General features: G+C 42.1%; 1 protein-coding gene across 1 annotated transcript in view; it reads right to left on the reverse strand.

Annotated features, from left to right (window-relative positions):
* Nucleotides 1-122: 122 nt before the first annotated feature.
* Nucleotides 123-19,841, reverse strand: part of NSF (N-ethylmaleimide sensitive factor, vesicle fusing ATPase) — a 145,540-nt gene continuing 125,821 nt past the window's right edge. The window contains exons 17-21 of the mRNA XM_019523518.1: nt 18,639-18,718; nt 7,811-7,945; nt 6,892-7,005; nt 2,512-2,567; nt 123-1,889 (exon numbers count right to left, since the gene is read on the reverse strand). Coding sequence (XP_019379063.1) covers nt 1,874-1,889; nt 2,512-2,567; nt 6,892-7,005; nt 7,811-7,945; nt 18,639-18,718 — 401 coding nt within the window. The 3' untranslated portion in view covers nt 123-1,873. The remainder of the gene's footprint in view (nt 1,890-2,511; nt 2,568-6,891; nt 7,006-7,810; nt 7,946-18,638; nt 18,719-19,841) is intronic.

Raw genomic sequence — 19,841 nt, forward strand, 5'->3', positions numbered from 1 at the left:
TTAATGCTAGGACATATTGTTTGACATCCTTCTTAGTACTGGCAAGTACTTCTTCACCATTACATGTGTCCAGTTTTTGACACAGGCCCACTCCTCCACCAAAAGACAATTCAATCTACTGAGTCTTTCCAGGTATTTGTGCCTTTTATTGCATCCATTAATTTGCATTTAAATCATATATTTACGCTTCTCAGTACAGCTTTGGACAAAAGAAACACAATAAAAATGTTTACATCATTTATTCTGAGACATAAGTTAATGTGTGCTGCTTTCACCAACGCTGGGGGAAGAAGGGAACAAATGAAAGTTGCAAGATCATACACAAGGGGTAGAGGGTATACTGGCCACTGGAACTCACAAGTCACCATAATACAACACCGCTGACTGAGGGAAAATAAATCAAGAACAGAGCCTAAAATACACAACCAGGTTCTCTGACTCTGCTCTAAATACACAGCAGGGTCTAGAGAATCGTTTGCCTTCAACCATGGGGTCAAAGGACATTCCCAGAGAAGGAGGGTGCTCTGAACCTCTTTGGGTGTTTGAGTTGCTAGCTCTTGGCAGCATGCCTAGGCAACTTAGGAAGCCACACTGGCTTTAAGTTCCTGCAAATGGCTTTGATTGCTTGCCTCACCCAGCTGAGGGTGAAGAAAATGTAGCAGCATGCTCCACACACCTCAGTACAAAATAAGCTGAGCTAAATTTAACAAGAGAAGAGCATTCTCACTCAGTTCTCAGCAAAATACATCTGGGGCTCATCTTGGCCAGGTGCTATATAGCTAAGGTTGGTATATTTCTTTATTTCAGTACAAGAATGGAAACTTGTGACTGCACTGGCAACACATTTCCTGCAGTGTACACAAAGCACAGTAAGGAGAGCCTGGAACCCTGCTTTGCAAGGGAAGAAAGACAGCATGACTGTTTTCAGCCCTAGCAGCTCACCAGGAAAGCAGAATTTGAATATACTAATTAATACCAGTGCTAGTCACAAATATTGCAATCACAATTATTTTTAATAAAATTTTTAAACTCAATTGACATTAAGATTCTAAAGATTTTTACACTGAGAAAAATTCTTTCAAGCTTTATAAGTATTGGATTTTTTTAAATTTGTGCATCTACTCGCAGCAGGGCCCCTGCTTTGATCAATGTATACCACTGCCTCCTCCAGTCACTACTGGTGGCAGCAGGAGACTCTCCTACTGGGCCACAAAAGTACAATGTCAAGAGGAAAAGGGATGTAACCTCTAGGATATCACCAAGCCTTGCCTTGCATTTAGGAATTATCACAGAAAAGCCAATCCTAGTTTTTTGTTTGCCCAAAACAACTGTTTAATGTTATGTTATTGTCTATGTGGATTGATAGTCAATCTCATTAGAGCATACAAGACAACTATACAGAAAAGCATTTACTGTTAGAATGGGGATATCACAAAGTAGCATTTCAATACACCCACAGACTTTACCGAAGTAGGTCAAAAGTAGGTCTTATTTTCCTATAGGAACAGTATCATATTAAGATATTAACGTAATGTTGGACATAAATGAGTTTTAGCTCCAAGACTTAAAGGGCTGATAGGGCATTTCTCCCATGCTAAACCAGAGTGAGAATGCACCCTAGCTTGCACAGAAACAAAAGCACAGAATTCTAAAAGGAGACTGAACCTTCCACAAAACATCAAAATATTTAAGACACTGAGTAAAAGAGGACATTGTATTGCACTAAACATGCAAACTGCAAGTGGGTTTTTTGAAGGCAGGCGAGAGTTTTGCTTTATCCAGCATGTTGTACAGATGAACAAAGATCCCAGTGTGTATTCTCTTGCTTGGTCACTTCCACAGCCACTGATCTCTGCATATGGTCCATCTTCACTCAGCCAAGTAGATTACTATAAAACAGATCAAAACCATTTGAACCATTTGAAAGAGATATCTGAAGCAGCTCAGGTGCACACTGAAACACCTAGAGTATACACAAATGGCTGACAGTCCTGCAAACTTCTACCCCTCAGCACAGAGACTGCACTGTGTGCATCTGAGTAGGCTTTTGAGAAAAGTCAGGGTGTCAACACTGGGCCTAGCCATATTTCCAGTTACTTCATGACAGGACACTTCCTCTGCATAAGGTGAGGAAAGGGAGACAATATTGTGGCCAACATGTAGCAGCCCAACATTAGATGGACACATGGGGGTTACAGCTAATTTTCTATAATTAAAAAAACCCAAACAAACAACCCAAGTCACAGTCCTAATCTCCAATCAATAAGCAAGCCAAGAAACCGAGGTAATCAAAAAAAAAAAGGATAGGATTAAAATGTATTTAGACGTCTTTACCAGCACTGGGAAATCACTTGTATTGTAGGAGGTGGAGCAAGTTCTAAAAGGAAATTTCAGAAAACATCTCATTGATGTTCAAGAGCCCAACACTTGCCTCAGATGCATGCAAATATCCATGTATCTGAGGATGGAATGGCATTTAAAATTTCCTTTTAAAATATGGCCACTACTTACGCCCCTTCTTCTTTCAGGAGTGCCAGAAATTTTCTCGCACGGTACTCTGGATCCATCTACACACAAAACAAAGGCAGCCTGCAATTAGTAGGGAGGCACTCTCTTATGCAGTATACAGAGTCAAATACTATTCAGTGTCCTTATGTTTCATTCCAGATCTTTGACAGTAATTTCTAATAGTCTACAGATAAATCAGATTAGTGGAATGGTAAATAATTATAAGGCCAACTTATTTATATAGAGGAATTTGCATCATTTAGCAATTTAGACTCACTTGAGCATGCATTTCAATTCAACTATAGTCTAAGCTGCATATATCAGGCTCATTTAGCAGCCATGAAATGCTCAACATGAGCACTGGGTACCATAAGGCTGAATGCTTTTTTCTCAGGTATATGTCTGCTCCTGCAGCCAACTTGCAGACTCTGGGGACAAATGTCTTGATTGTCTGCCAGGGCTCCGAAGAATAAAATAAACCTTAATGAGGTATAAACAGCTTGGCACAAGCTTAGTGCCCCCCTTTAAGTAACAAGGAAAGTAGCCATAATAAGGTATGAACAACTGAGCCACACTGATCCAGTACAAGTAACCTGAAACACTATGGATTGGATTAAACTGGTGCCCTTAATATATAGAAATTAATGTGATTTTCCCAAATATCTTATTCCATTTGCATGATTTAAATAGTAGGCCATGTCACTCATGGGTCTTAAGGGGCCTACATTTTAACTGCAAAGCCATAATCCAGGAACCAAGTATGTATGTCACAATTTTAGGACAAAGACATCTATCTGGGTGAGTAGTGACTAGGAAAAAGCATTAAAGATCATTGTAGAAACCAAACAACTGCACAGTACAATTAAGGGGCTAAGGAGGCAAACATAACCCCTACCTCTAAAATGAGGTGCGGGGTAGAAAGCTGGTATTGACACCGTACATGGTACTAGCAAGAAAAAACTATGGAGTTTCCTGTGTCCAAAAGCAAGTTGACAAGCTGAAAAAACAGGAAAGGAAAGAGCTACCAGAATGTTTCAAGCACTGGTAACCTCCTGATTCAAGTTAACTGAGTCCTCCAGCATCCCAGGATGCTTTGCATCCCTGGGCTATGCTGCCTGCTCCAGTGGAACAGGGACTGCCTTGCCTTGCTGCTCCTTAGCCTACTTCCTGCCTGTGTCCATCAGGGGACAGAGGAACAGACCCCCAGACCTCCCTAATTAGAATTTACACAGCACATGTGGGGGGGGGAGGGAAAGCCCCTGTGGTAGGGCCTTTTCAGACCCTCGGCAGCCCTCCCCCTTCCCAGCAACTGATTGCTTTGACAGCTACCACAGGAGGGAGGGAAAAGTCCTTCGGGCCTGGTGCCTACCCATGCAGCCCTGCATAGGGACACCAAGGAGCCCCCGTCTTGGGGGCTTCCCCCCACCCCAGCCCAGGGTTCCCCCAGCCTGGGGCAGCCTACAGGAGTGGAGGGGAATTCTTCCCCTCCCAAACCCCAGGAGTTGCTTACCTTGCAAGTCTCAGGCAGCCTCAGAGCAGAGGGAAATTCTTCTGCTCCTCCCAAGATGGTTTTGCCTGATCTGCTTTGAGTCTGAAGCAGAACTAATGCAGGGGAGCAGAGGAACTTCCCTCTGCTCCCTGGGCTATCCACAAGACTCACAGGAACTAAGGCAAGCAGCTCTGGGGTTTGGGAGGGGAAGAACTCCCCTCAGCTGCATGGGGCTGCCCCAGGCTCAGGGACCCTGGGGTGGGGTGGGGGGAAGCCCATCAAGGTGGGGACTCCCCATTGCCCTCATGCTGGGCTGTACAGGTAGGTACCCAGTTGGGAGGACTTCTCTCTCTCTCTCCTGGGGCAGTGGCTGGAGCAAGTTAGCAGCTGGGAAGGGGGGGTGGAATTCCCTTCAGCTCCCCAGGTCTGCCTGGGGGCTGGGGACCCCAGGCTGGGGAAACCCCCTGACTGGTAAGGCTCTCCCAAGGTGGGCCAGCACCTAGGCAGGGGGCTCCTTAACTTCCTGTGGGGGGACAACAGGAGGTTGGGGACACATGGCTGGGCTGGCAGTGGCCAGCAGCCTGGGAGATGTGCTCTAGCACCCCTGTTTATTGGCCTGGGTCAATGCAGGCCTCCCTCCACCTTTCCCAATTGAAAACTGAATGTTAGCTCAGTTGATTAGCTGTTCAACCTACGCAGCTTAGAGGAAGCTGCCTAGATTGAATTGATTCAGCCTCAAGCTTTTTGACTGCCTGGACTTAGCCCTTGAGATGAAGAACTGCAATCTACTGAACATACTATATCAGGGGTGGGCAATTATTTTGGGTGGAGGGCTGCTTACTGAGTTTTGGCAAGCCATCTAGGGCCGCATGACAGGCAGCCCAGAAATATTAACTTTCTAAATATTTTAGGGGCCCCATGGGCCAGATAGAATAGCCTGGTGGGCTGCATTTTGCCCACCCCTGTACTAGAGAGACTTATGAGGTGATTTGATCAGTCTATGAATACCTACAAGGGTAAATGACTTCCAATAGACCACATAGATTGAGCAGAAGAGCAGCATAACTAGAGCAAGTGACTGGAAAGTGAAGCCAAACAATTTCAGACTATGGGGAAGGTGCACATTTTTTCAGCAGTGAGGTTAACCCACCAATGTAACCAATTATCAAGGAACATGAGAGATTCTCCAGCACTTAAGAGTTTCTAAACTGGGATTAGATTCTTTGTAGAAGTGCTACACTCACACCAAGCTCAGAGGCGTCCCTTCACTTATAAGCAATGAACTGTCCATGGAGGCGGCCAGATAAGATCATCATTATGGTGCTTAATATTTATGATCATGACCAATCTCTAATCTCTTGTGAGCATATGAAAGATTTCCTGTATTTAGAACAATGAAGTGCATCAGAGGAGACTGAACAGCTCAGACTTGCAATGAAGTATATACATGAAGTGATCAGAACCCAACATACAACACTTGTGACTTCCCTTTCGGTTGGTCCATCAGGTTTTGGAATCATCTACAGAATGAGCAATTCATTAATAATAACAAAAATAAGTTGAAATGCTTGAACATGTACTTGGATTGCAACAAACAAACGTGACTTTTGAAACATTCCAGGACAGCAGCCTGCTTACTAATGATAACCTGACCCTCCAGCAACACAGCTTACCATCTTGGCATGCAGCTGGGGGAAAAACTGGGTGCAATTTTATTTCCACCTTCACCCCAGTCTCAGAATGGCCCTTGATCTGCACATCTTTCACCCTGGAGCATTAAGAGCACCAGTGTTCAGGGAAAAGTCTAATAAAAGAAATAAATAACTATTCTGAAAAGAGAAATAGGGAACTGTATTGTCAAGGGTATTTTGCAAAGTGAAACTGGCTGCAACTGAGCCAGTCAATCCCTGCAGGTCTGCACTCATTAAATACATTTAGCGTATGTGAGAAATGACTTACTGACTTGCCTGTAGGTATGGAATTAAGAGTCAAGGGAAAGAGAGGAAAAAGTAATCTAGATAAATGACTTTATTCCCTTAGGTGACATCCAGTCAGAGCAGATCCTTAGTGCTGTGCAAGTTTTAACAGACTTGAGAATAGTGAACAGAAAGGATACATGACTTATATGCTACTAAAGTACATGCCTCTTTGCTTATGCTCAGCCTCTCTTAGGAATTGCTAAAAAATAGTTCACTCACCTGCACCAAATCCATCTGATGTGAAAGAAGAGAAGCTGGGGGAAAGGCTCACATGGAAAAAGGTGATGACACCTCAGCCACTGAGGATTAGACACAAATGCTACACCCTCTCTCTTTTTTCTTTTGGTCTACTCTACACATACTGTCGAGCATGAGCTTGAGGACTGGCTTGCAGGCACAGGAGATAAAGGGTGTGGGGGGAGGGAGTGTTAAGCACCACATATTTGTACTCTATGCAATTATTTCCTTTTAAGTGCTGAAAGTGGAAAATAAAGAGAAGAGCAGCTGAACAGTCAGAGATTTATTTTCTTTCAGGGAAAGAGCCTATACACCTGCATAAGCACCTTTTTCATGACCCCCACCCCAAATTATCATTATCTGCAATCTTAAATGCATTGCTTGTGCAGTAGAGAAGGCAGTTCACGAAAGGCAAATTTCCAGTTTCTCTGGTTGGCAGATGCTCCTCTTCTTTGAGCTACAATTTTCCATAACCTACAAGCCATTTTTTTGTTTTTTAAAGACGTCAAGTCAATTGAGTTCAGGTGATCTCTGTTGACCAGAGCTGAACACTGTTATAAGGGAATCTGAAATGTAACATTCAAAGCACAACTGACCCAGATACAGTAAAGGCCTGTAGAAACCCTTAAGAATGTTCTGTTCATACCGGTATACCTTGCAAGCAAAAAAACCTCTTACTTGTAGTGACATCTCGATCAACATTAGCAGCTTCTTGATGCCAATCCAGACTTTCTTCCCTTTGACCTGCTGTGCAATTGTGCTGCGCTCTTTCTCTTTGAAGCTCCCCAGAAGCTGAAAATAAAATCATAAGGCAGCTAGAAGCATTAGAAAGGCAACTGTGCCAGTCATACTGGTGCAGACACAGTGAAGAGTTAAAAAATATTCTTTAGCTTAGTCTTGAAAAGAGGTAAGGACTAATGCCTGGATGTGGGATATTAAACAGTACACTTCCCAGCACACTTCCCTTTCACAGCACAACTGTTTGAACTAACAGGATAAACAGCTGATCTTTGACTGATTTGCTTTCTGAATATTACTTCCTATACTAGTTTTCCCTATGCAGTGTTATGTGCTAGAGCAAACTTGAAAAACTCATATAGAACCAACCACACACACACACACACACACACACACTACTCGCCTACCTCTGTTCAATGAAAATAGAAGTGCTAATGATTTCATTTGCCTATGTGAAATATAAATTTTGCACGGCTGTGCTATAGCTCTGGATGCAAGGTTATTGGTAGCACCATCAATAACTACCACAAACTATGGTCCTATGCAGCATTGGTCCAGAACCCACCTTGGGCTCGAATCTGTGAGCAGTTCATCTGTAGAATGCTGCACACCCCTCATTTGCCATAATTCAAGTTAGTGGAAGTTCAGTGCCTCACAAAATTGAATTCACTACATTCAACAAAACCTGGTATTGTGCCATAATATCAAAGTCAGCAAATGCAGATCTGCTGCACTGTCCCTTACAGGCAGCTTTTAGAGTTCATTAAGTCCTCTGCTGCATGGAGTTATTCACACCACCAACTGGGAGGACTTTCAGGTAATCTCTTAGCTTGCTTGTCATTCATGAGCTTCTCCTCACCTCCAAGGCTTCCATCAGTTGTTCCCCTGTCACGATGTTAGGTACATGGATGGTGGTGCTGAAAGCATCCAGCATCTCCATCTCCTGCAGGACATCTTTGCGGCTGGTGGTTCCAATGATTAGAAGTTTACGACCCTGTTCATAAAAACAGGAAGAAAATCTGAGAACAGGAAGAAGCACAGGAATCAGCGTTGGGGTATTTAGGTAAAATTCAAGGAAAACAAACTCCTTTATAGGGCAAATGAAAAAGTATTGTTTGAGATGAGGAGAAAAATCATATTTAGCACTTAAATTCCTCAGCATACTTTTTTACAAAACCAGGCACAAGGCCAGTGGAAATTAGTTAAGCTATGGAAATTATACTGTTTCATGACTGTCACTTCAGGGGCCTTCTGACAAGTGGAGCCCCATCTATGATCCATTGTATCTCAGTTTTTTTCTGCTATAATGTCCTTCAATGACAGAGAGTCTGGACACAATACACATTTATACCGGTGTAACCAGAAAACCAACATGACAGGCAGTCTTATCCATGTAGTCAACTAGAATCCTATGAATTTGTTCCAAGAAAAAAAAAAAATCAAGAGTAAAACTACACCAGTGTAAGTAGCTCTAGTGCAGTTGTAGAGCATTTGCTCCTTTATGGGTTTACTTAATACAAACAGGTTCTCCCCACCACCCAGCAACCATGCTCTGTAACAGGGCCCAAGGCAAAAGCTACCCTGGGTGAGTTGGTCATTTGTCCACTCTGAACAGTGGCAGAGTTTATACAAAACCAATGTAAAATGACAAGTATAAGTCTGCAATGTATCCAGGCTCTGGTTGTTATTTAAAGTTCAGAATTAACTCCCACTGAGCAGAGCTGGGAGATGCATGTTTTTCAGAGCAACAGCTTCTACCTCCAGATCACAGGGCTTTTATTTGCTGTCTAGAGAATACTTCTAATGGTCACTCTGTGATCAGGGTAGGACAGTGATGGAGACCACAAGTGCCATATCTATATGGTAGAAGCACATCTCAAACCTAGGCAGGGCAAGACTATATTTTAATATCCATTAAATGATCAGCCCTAGGGCTTGCCTCAACCAGCTAACATATTAGAATTACAACTTTTCCATTCCATGTCAGATTAGCTTGTTAACTAACACATCTTAAACATTTTATTCTTAAAAATATACCCTACAAAGTAAGTTGTGAGACATACACATTCCACAGACTTTTTATTAAACAAGAGAAGTCACGCATATGAATGTTCCCAGAGAACTATAAGGTTTATAAACAGTGTCAGCACACCAGGCTATCCAAATAAGTGTGGTTAATTGGGGACTCGGTTTTAAGTATTTAGCCTGCTCCACTCATCAACTAACTAAAGAGCAATACCTAGAATTAAGGGACACATTCATCTGTGAGCATCTCAGGACTGAAGCAAAAATCCTTCTCCCCACAGCTTGGTGTTACATTGCTATGTACCTGCAGACTCAAGGATTGCTTCAAAGCAAAATTCAAAAAGTTATGGACTGTGAACAACCCTTAAAACTGTTCATTTTAATAATATTTCTAGTTACCAACAGAATTACTTAAGGTAGAATTTGGCTGGCAGGCAAGAGAGAGTATGTACTTAGTGGACAAGCAATCTTGAGAACCATAGGGCTGAATTTCAGATACCGAGCAACTGCAACCTGCCATTAGCAAGTTGCTTATACCCCTGAATTCCAGTGGTAGCTAACACACACACACACACACACACACACACACACACACACACAGCTTATAATGTATACATATATATCTGCACACCTATATATATAAAAAAAAACAGCTTATACAGAACATGGAGGAAAACTGGTCATGAAGGTGTAACCACTAAGAATGATTAAACTTTTGACTAGCTGGAATGACCAATCTCAGGATGTATAATAATTCATATTATTTTGGACATGGCTGTTGGATACACCCCCTTCAACTTCCCTGCCTCCTCCATACTTTTCCTTTAATATTTAAAAAACACAGAAAACATAAGACATGGCAAAGTGTCATATTCAGCTATCACTAGTTCTAGCCCAAAACAAACAAGGACCTTGAACCCTGCAGAAGGTTAAAGAGGTACTAATTACTGCCATAGACTTGTCAATAATATACCTGTTGGTACAGTCATATTTTGAGGCCCAGGCTTTCTTTCAATTCCTCTTGCAAGCATATGGATAAATCTACTATGAGATGGCGATATGACAATGCATAATTTCAATAACCATCTCATGAATGCCAGTGTGAACACACTGCTGGGACATACATACATCTCTTAACCAGTTCCTCTCCTTTTCATCACTTCTACTTCAGTTAAATTCAGAGATTACAAGCTCTTTGCAGAAGCATCTGTGTTCTCCAAAATACCCAGTACACAATTAGGCAATGTCCTTCAGCAACTTTTGTGAACTGCTTGTTTTCAAATGGTTCACACAAAGTGTTCATTATTATACATGTCTCTGTTTAGCACAGCCTAGCTGTGACCAGCAGCAACAGCAAGGTGCACCCAGGCTCTCTTTTAGGCTCTGCTTTCAATTTCCTGCACACCCCTGGACAAGTGTCTCTTGGAGTCTTAGTCTAGCCCCAAAATGTGGGTTCATTTTATGAAGGTTTTTTCAGAACCTCCGAGGAAAGGATGAAAACCATTATAATCTGAACACATCTCCACTGAAGAGAGAGGTCTTTTCACACCAAACAGACTTATTTTTCTACCAACTACTATTTTACTTAATTCATTTTCATATTTTAACAGATTAGATTCCTCCCCTGGCTGATGAAAGATTGGGAAATACAGAGACTCGTAACTAACTGAGGAGCTAATTTCAGCTTTGCTTTTAGTGTTGTTAAACAAGAGTAAAACAGTACAAGGAAGGTCATGACCCAGGGCAAACACGTCTCGACTTGTAAGATACGATCTTCAGAAGTGCACAAAGGTATTACCATATGGTTATTCATATGCACTTTTTTTTTTTTTTTTTAAAGATTACTTATCTAGAGCTTTCAGGAAGAAAATGTATTTAATTTACATCAGTAAAACAAGTTTAATCCCCAGCTAAAATAGGTCCTACATGTGCAGACTAAAAACATAAGGAATGTCCAACAGCATTTAAGTGGGACTGAATCTACAAGAGGCAGCACAGGTAAAAAAAAAATTAAAGTGAGAAAGACCAGCCACCAAATCAGTCAGGTGTTTATCCTTCAGCTAAAGCACTTAGAGAGAGACTGAAAAGAATAAAAGAAACTAAGAGACATCTAAGCCCTTCACTACACAAAGACAAGACTAATCCTTGCCCCTTTTGTGGGTCTCAGTTCTCATAAAACAGATTTTAAACAAAGGCCTGGAAGCTGTATGATGCATTCAGTCTTAAAAAGGAAACTTAAAATCACCCCCCACCACGAACCACAAAACATAATATTCAAATGATGCAGAGGGCCCCTGATACTGTCCCAAGATGGCACTTTCAGAGTCAAGACTGAACATGTGTCCTCAACTCGCTCAAAACATGCAAAACATGCTTGGAATAGAAGTAGGGCAGGAACACAGACTCAATCAAAATCTGCAACACTTGGGGGGGAGAGGGATGGAGGCCACAGACAGAATTTTCATCTAAACTTAGACTTTCATTGTCTGTATTAAACCTTAGCCTTTGTATGCACAGATCCAGACTCCTGGATACCATCTGAGCAACTGCAAAAACCTTCCAGATCTGTCGATCATGAGACTAACTGAATTCAGGCAGGAGATTCATCAGAGGTCTAGATCAAAGTAGTATATGACAGAGGTAAAACAGTTATGGAAGTTAAAAGTTAGTTGCTGTAACTGTAGCATGCAAATTAAAAAAAAAAAAAATAAGAGACAGGAAAACGTCAAAGAAAGCAGACACTTTTTAGGGAAAAAATTGTTTAATCCAAAACTCAAAATTTCAACAAAAGTTTAAAAAGTTTCAAGACAATATAGAGCATTACTAAGTACAGTTTAAGACATCTCATCACTTAGAAGGCTTGTAGTCCAAAAACCTCAGTTCTTTTCCTAGCTCTGCCTCTGGATAACTTTGGGTATGCCTTTTTGCCCTATTCTCTCTTTGCCTCAAATGGCCCAACAATATAATGGAGATAATACTTAGCTAGGTTTGTAAAGCACTTTGAGACCCAAGATGAAAAGGGGTAATTATTTTCAAAATTATTTGTTTCTTCAGAAGAAATGGAGATTTTTCAGTGTTCATCACGCTATTTTGCTGACTTCAATGGAATTCTATATAAATTACATGGGGGCTCTGCTATACACAAGGATTATTTACATTCTCAAGAGAACAAAACAGGGCTCCAAAGTATGTAACAAATTCAACAAATCCTACCATTCCCAGGATTCCCAGGCCCAACAGAGGAGTTGTAGCTACATTACAGCTGGGAAACAGTAGAGAGGAAAACAAGCTAGGGCATTTTAAGCTTCTAGGCTGGATATTGAATAAAGACTATTTGGTCTTGTTTGGTCCTTACAGCTTTTTAATATGGATTAAGGGATGACTGTAATCCTTCCAATGATAGGGACTAGGGAGGTCACATAGTAAGGTAGACCCTGCTTTCAGGTGCACAGATATAAACCCAGAATAATTCAGCTAAGAGTTACTTTAAATGTGCACCAATAAAAGTGCATCAATATAAGTGTAAATAGGATTGGATTTTTTCTCCTTTTAAAAATGTAGTGTCCTACATACTCACACTCAGCAATGCTGATGGATCAATATGCTGCATGGGGACTACACCAAACAAGGAGTATGTTCCCCCACCCAGTATAATTTTCATAAATCTGCAAAAAACAGAAGGCCCAAAAAGAAGCAAGGCTGGGGGGCCTTTGGGGGTACTGGAAGAGCATCTGCAAGGGTGCCCAAGAGCATCTCCTTAAGCCGGACATTTCATAACACTGAACAAATTGTACGTCCAGCTTAGCAAGGGGATGCTGCGATGGTCTTTCACCCTCTGAGCCGATTGTTAGCTTTTCATAGGAACCAGCAGGGAAGCACATGTGAAACCTCTGTGAGGCTGGTGAGCGTCCCCATGCCTTGTGTGACTCTGCATGTAGATGAAGCAGCCTCTTAGGCTTTCAGAGCTGCTGCTGCTTAGTTCTCAGAGAAGTCCTTTTCTCCGGCTTGGCTCCCTGCTGAGACAGCCCCTTTCAATCTTTCTATCCCCCCCAGTCTCTTCTCCTGCACAACACAGGGAAACTTGATTGAAATAAAGACCCAAGAGAACATGGTTTATTTTCTTCTCTTCAATCCATTTTAGAAAAGCTTTTTAATTAGTGTTAAAAAGATGCTAAACTAAATGCAATGTTTTTCTGTCTTCCTGAACTAGTAATAGATACCACTTTTAAAACACTGCTCAAAAAACAAACAAAACCCCCCAAACCTATGAATCATGGAATGCAACAGGGAGTTTAAAGCAAACTTGGAGCCAATTATAGTTCTTTAAAATCTTATATATTTACTTTACAAAAATTTTAGAAAGTGAACAAGCCAGAAAGCTCAGCAACCCAAAGGCTAGTGTCTGACTTGCATTTTCAGTCCCACACGAGAAGTGCAAAGACTAATACAGTCACAATGGGGAAAGGGGGAGTCTGGGAGGCAGCTTTCATAAGCCAATTTAACAGAGAGCCATGCATCTTGGTGCATAATAATACAGCGGCCCAGAAATGCCCCTCTTCCATACTCACTTTACCCATAATAGTTGTGGGAAGCCGTTTGCAGATTAAGAGTACATACTGTGAGTGATGTGACAACACTGTGTGAATATGTAATCTTGGCATATATAACAACTCATCACTACAAATATGTACTGCTGAGACATTATGCCTGTCTCCCACACCCCATGTTTGTGGTTTCAACTGCTTTGTGGTTCCTATAGCTCTAGAGCTGTGTCAAACTATACTATGCATATTTCATGTCTTTTTGACACAGAAATAAAGTGAAAAGACCTGTTTGACAGCGGTGCATGAGATGAATGTTGCCTCTTCAGCTATTCAATAGCAATTCTCATCAGTGCTTTGGATGTGCCTGGTAAGGGTCAGGGCATTCCCATATTTATTAGGGCTGAGTCTGAACCTCAGTTCTGCAGACGTTTACATACTTGCTGGCTTCACTTAATGCACATAAGCAGTCCCACTGCTGCTGCTTACAAGTTAACCATGTACTTCAGTCTGCAAAATCATAACCAAACAGTAAAAGCAGTAGCTAGTTCAGAATAATTATTAATTGTGGAACTACTGATCACATAATATTGCCTGTTAATTATTTCCTCTCTCAAATTCCCACTTCTCTTGCCTGAACTTTGTTCCACAGGAAAGTTCTGAGACTCTCTCCATCCCCTTGTTTCCCCAAATCAAAGTCCCACATTACAGACATCATCCTTCAGAGAAGAGGTACCCATCATGGTGTGGGGGAAGGATGTCCCTCTCCTGCCCTAGTTTGTCTCTGGAAAAAAAAAAAAAGAAAGAAGAAAAACAAAAAATTCTCCACTCCACCCACCATAGCAAGAGTGTGAAGAACACACAAAGCATCAGAAACATGCTACAGATCATCTCTACAATATGCATGATCAAACCAAAGACCTTCACCCTCAACAGTACCTGAAATATCAGAGTAACAGTCCCTAGGAGCAAATATAAAGGTCAGAGACCCAAGCACTACATCTTGGCCTATGAGACCTACTGTGCTAACAGGAGTTCACCTAGCAGTGAATCATAAGCAGTGGACATGCATACAAATCCAAATATATTTTGTCTTCCCCCAGTAAACCATGGGCTGTTAGTATTAACTTGCATTACTAATTCCACATTAATAACTATAGTATAAATTAAGAGATATTAGCAACAGTAGCTGCAAGGACAGTTCTTCTTTAATGCAGTTAGCATTAATGCATCAGGGACCTGGCTATCATTCTTTCGATGAGATATTTAATGGTATCTGAAGTTCCTTGCTGAAGTGGAAACGCATTTAGTTTATCTAGGGACACAAATCTTATATACCCATTTCTTCTGATTTTAAGTTGTTACTTTCATAACTATGTTAGAAAATTATGAAAGGTATAACACTTACGGTATTACGAAAAGACCCTAACAATAAATTGGCAAGAAACCAGTTTCCAACTATAAGGAAGCCTGGATGCAGTATCAAGGACATAACTCTTTAGCTCAGAACCAAGGTAAGAAATGCTAACGTCAGGAGTATTCCATATAATTTAATTTAAATAGACATTTTAAAAAAAAACCTCTCCAGATGCTAGAAAGAACTGAAACAATCCATCTTCTCATTGGATGCTATATATTTTAATAATTTAAATAAATTATTTTCTTAGCAATTTATACAGATAAGAAAAGGTCTCTATCCAAAGCAGCTTACCAAAGGCATTGAAGGTTACAGGCGTACAGATGGGATAGAGTGGGGAAAAAAGGGGGTAGGGTTGCTCTCTATGTTAAGAGAACAATATACATCTTCTATAATCAAGATAGAATCAGAGGAGGGCTAAACCAAGGTACTGTGGGTCAGGATACAAGGGGGGTGGGGGGAAAGGGACTTGGCAGTGGAGGTCTACTATAGACCACCACATCAGGAAGATGAGCTAGAACTGGAATTCTCCAGACAGCTCTCAGAGGCTGTACAGTTGAGAGATATAGTTGTCATGGGTGACCTAAACTACCCTGACATCTGCTGGGAGGAGCAGTCAGTCAAATCTAACTGCTCACATAGGTTCTTAACATGCATAAAGGACTTCCAGCTAATGCAGGAGATATACGATCTGACTAGGGGAAATGCCTTGTTGGACTTGGTGTTAGCTACAGGGGATGACCTAGTGGGGAATCTGCAGGTACAAGGTAACCTAGGGGATAGTGACCATCAATTGGTTGAATTCACTATCCGATGAAGGGTGGGTAAACTAACCAGCAGGGGTGAAGTACTAGACTTCAGAAAAGCTAACTTTAGTGCACTCAGGAGGCATTAAAGCTCAAGAGCATTGGCAAAATGGGGGTCCAGGAAGGGTGGTCCTTCCTCAATAGAGCAATTCTATGGGTAAAGAAGGAGACAATCCCATTGCGCATAAGAGGGGGCAAAGGGGCCAAGAAGCCCTCTTGGTTGAACAGGGAAGTCCAGGAAAGCATAAGAGGAAAGAAAGAGGTATACAGGCTGTGGAAGCAGGGTAGCTACCAAAGAGGAGTATACCTCCCTGACTTGCACTTGCAGGGAATCAGCTAGGAAAGCCAAAGCAGGATTAGAACTTAAACTGGCAATAAAAATGTAAGGATTCATAGATTCATAGATTAAGGGTCGGAAGGGACCTAGTAGATCTTCTAGCCTGACCCCCCCTGAAGAAGATCAGTCCTTCTTCAGGTATATAGGGAGCAAAAGGAAGGTGTAGAGTAGCACAGGATTCCTACAGGACAAACTAGGGCAATTGGTGACAGAGAGAGGGGACAAAGAACAGCTCTTCAATGAGTTCTTTGCATTTCTATTCCTAGACACAGACCAAGACAAATCTCCCGGTTGGATCACAGACAGACACAGGAGGGACACCAGCCCACCAACTGTTAGCACAGACTTAGTGAAAGGGCACTTGGAAGAGCTGGATGCATTCAAATCAGCAGGCTCGGATGAACTTCATCCAAGGGTGCTGAAGGAATTGGCCAGTGTCATAGCAGAGCTGCTGGCATGGCTGTTCGAGCACTCATGGTGCTCCAGTCAGCTCCCAGAGGACTGGAAAAGGGCCAATGTGGTCCCTATTTTCAAGAAGGGGAGGAGAAAGGAACCAAGAAACTATAGGCCATTTAGTCTCACCTCTATCCTGGGGAAAACTCTGGAAAAAATCATTAAGGATCACATTTGTGGGAGACCACCAGGGGAAATGATGTTAAAAGGAAGTCAGCACAGATTCATTGCAGGTAGATCCTGCCTGACTAGCCTTATTTCTTTTTATGACCAGGTCACAAAACACTGAGACACAGGAGTCAAGGTAGATGTCATCTACCTAGACTTTAAGAAGGCCTTTGATATGGTATCTCATTCTGTTCTTGTAAATAAACTGACATGCTGTGATGCAGATGATTACATGGTCAGCTGGGTGGCAAATTGGCTTAGGGGTTGCACCCAAAGAGTAGTGGTGGACGGGTCGATATCAACCTGGAAAGATGTGGGCAGTGGAGTCCCGCAAGGCTCAGTCCTTGGACCTGTGCTATTCAATGTCTTCATCAGTGACTTGGACGAGGGTGTGGAGAGCACCCTGTCCTAGTTTGCAGATGATACCAAATTATGGGGCAAAGTTAAAACACCAGAGGGTAGGGAACAGATCCAGGCAGATCTGGACAGGTTGGAAAAATGGGCAGAACAAAATAGGATGCTGCCCAATGAAGACAAGTGCAAAGTGCTGCACCTGGGCAAAAAGAACGACCAACACACTTACTACGGGCTGGGGGATGACCTTCTAAGCAGTGGAGTCACAGTTGACTCCAAGATGAACATGAGTTGTCAATGTGACGAAGTGATCATCAAGGCTAACCGCACTTTATCATGCATTAGCAGATGCATGACGAACAGGTCCAGGGAGGTGATGCTTCCCCTCTATGCAGCACTCATCAGGCCACAATTGGAGTACTGCATCCAGTTTTGAGCGCCACACTTCAAGAGGGATGCAGAGAACCTTGAGAGGATTCAGAGGAGGGCTATTTGTAAGGCCTTGCCTGCAGGCCTCTGACCATACAGGGAGAGACTGAGGGACCTGGATCTCTTCAGCCTTCACAAGAGAAGGCTGAAAGGTGATCTTGTGGCTGCCTACAAATTCATCAGGGGAGGGCAGCAGAGAATAGGAGATGCTCTATTTACTAGGGCACCCCCTGGAGTAACTAGGAACAATGGCCACAAATTGATGGAGAGCAGATTTAGGCTGGACATTAGAAAGAACTTCTTCACAGTAAGGGTTGCCAGAATCTGGAATGGGCTTCCAAGGGGGTTAATGTTCTCTCCTACCCTGGGGGTCTTCAAGAGGAGACTGGACAAGCACCTAGCTGGGGTCATCTGACCCCAGTGCTCTTTCCTGCGCAGGGCAGGGGGTCAGACTTGATGACCTACTGTGGTCCCTTCTGACCTTAACATCTATGAATAGCCAGAAAGAGTGCTAGAGAACAGAAGAAATGCTTTCTTCCTGCAATACAGACCAAATTAAGGTGGCAGTTACAAGGTCATTAACATTTCTTCATGTCAGGGAATGCAAGTACAAGGACCCTTTGAAACCAAGTTGTAACTAGGAATGATCCGTCAGCCTTTAGTACCATTCTCTACTGTGGCCCTTCCCAAACCCTATCTGCATTAGTCTGTGGGGATTTCAACTGAAGCACACAAGCTCTAAAAATCCATGCTCAATCAAGAAAACCTTAACTACAATTAAGAAAACTGTCTTTTTTCTGTTTAAATGAGAAAATAAAGAATGGTAAAATTAGACTGGAGGAGGGGGGCAGGTTGGAGGGAGAGGGGCTTAAGTCTTTGGGGAAATTCAGTGACCAAAGTTTTCATCTTCATCCTGTAAACTTGACACACATTCAAACTGCTGCTTTCTTAGGGTGGCTTAGTGTTTTGGGGTTGTATTGGAAGTATTTCACTGAACAAACAGCAGAGTCATGGTTAACCCAGAGACCAATATCTTTATTTGAGCAACAGTACTTGGACACTCCTTCAGCCACTGGTCTGTCAGCAAAGTATGAAAACCTCTACTGCAAAAGGAGTCCTAATGAAACAGAATGCTCTATTACTACCAAAACACTTACGTGAGGAGGAACCTTTTTTAGCAATACAAGAAGGGCCTGCAACACCAAGTTGGAGAACCGTGGTCCAATTGGAACATAATCTGAAATGGAAAAAGCACTGATTTAAAAAAAAAATATTTTTCTTTTTTTTTTTTTTTTTTTTTTTTTTTTTTTTTTTTTATGGATTATGGACATACGCACATCTAAACTTCTAGGGTGCCTATACATGATCAGGGAGGCTGCCCCAACACTAATTCCAGCGCAGCAGAGTGGTCTTGATTGAGTCTGCTGGAGTGTGGCAGCTACCACACTCCAGCAGCCTCCTGCTTCTCGTGTATCAGCATCCCTGAGCTTCAAAATGGTGGGGTGAGTACTTTAGATAAAGCTTATTAAACAAGCTTTAGATAAAGTGCCCCCATCACCATTTTGAAGCATGTGGATGCTGATACACGAGACACTCTGGACATTTTAATTAGAGCAGCTCTCAGGGCCGTTTTAATTAAAAGCACCACCCCTCCCAGCACGTGGATCAATGCCCCTAGATTTTACATTAAACATCAAGAATCAAACTTTTCCCAAATAAGAGCTGGGAAAAGAGTTATTGGTCTTAAAAGCATTTTCCCTTCATGCACCAGTTATACAACTAGGGAAGTCCTTTCAACATCATTTTAGAAGATGAGGAGCTACCACTGCTAGAAGTTAGATTTCAGATGCCTACCTTTCCTAATTCAGCAGTCAATAAAATCATGTCTTAATCAAGTGGGACAAACTTCAGTAAAAAGAGGAGGTATATTTAAGTTTACATTGTGCTGACTGAGATTGACTGAATTGAAATTCCAAATTTTCTGCTTAAATGACAGCAGGTGATTTAAGGAAAACCTTCACACAGTCTTGGAGTCCAATGAAACAACAGAAAAAGAGATTTTTAAAATTTGTGTTTCCCAAATGGCAAAGAAACAAAACGCAATGCGATTAAGTTTCCTTATGGATAAGTAGCCTCTCTTTCAAAACACAACTGCTACTCAAGAGTTTTAACATAGTGCCTTGAGTGCAGTAGAACAAGGGTAGAGCAGTGTCACTGGCTGCACTGCTGCCAGCATGGCAGTGGATGGCCTGGCAGTGCAGCCACTTTTATTTTTCTGGCCCACCCCCATCTGGGGTAACATCCGGGACTGGCACCCTGATGCAATGTGCCCCCCTTGCCCTTTTTTTTTTTTTTTTTTT

This window comes from Gavialis gangeticus, unplaced genomic scaffold (genome assembly GCF_001723915.1).
Source record: "Gavialis gangeticus isolate Ggan-Ray unplaced genomic scaffold, GavGan_comp1, whole genome shotgun sequence".
Lineage (NCBI taxonomy): Eukaryota > Metazoa > Chordata > Crocodylia > Gavialidae > Gavialis > Gavialis gangeticus.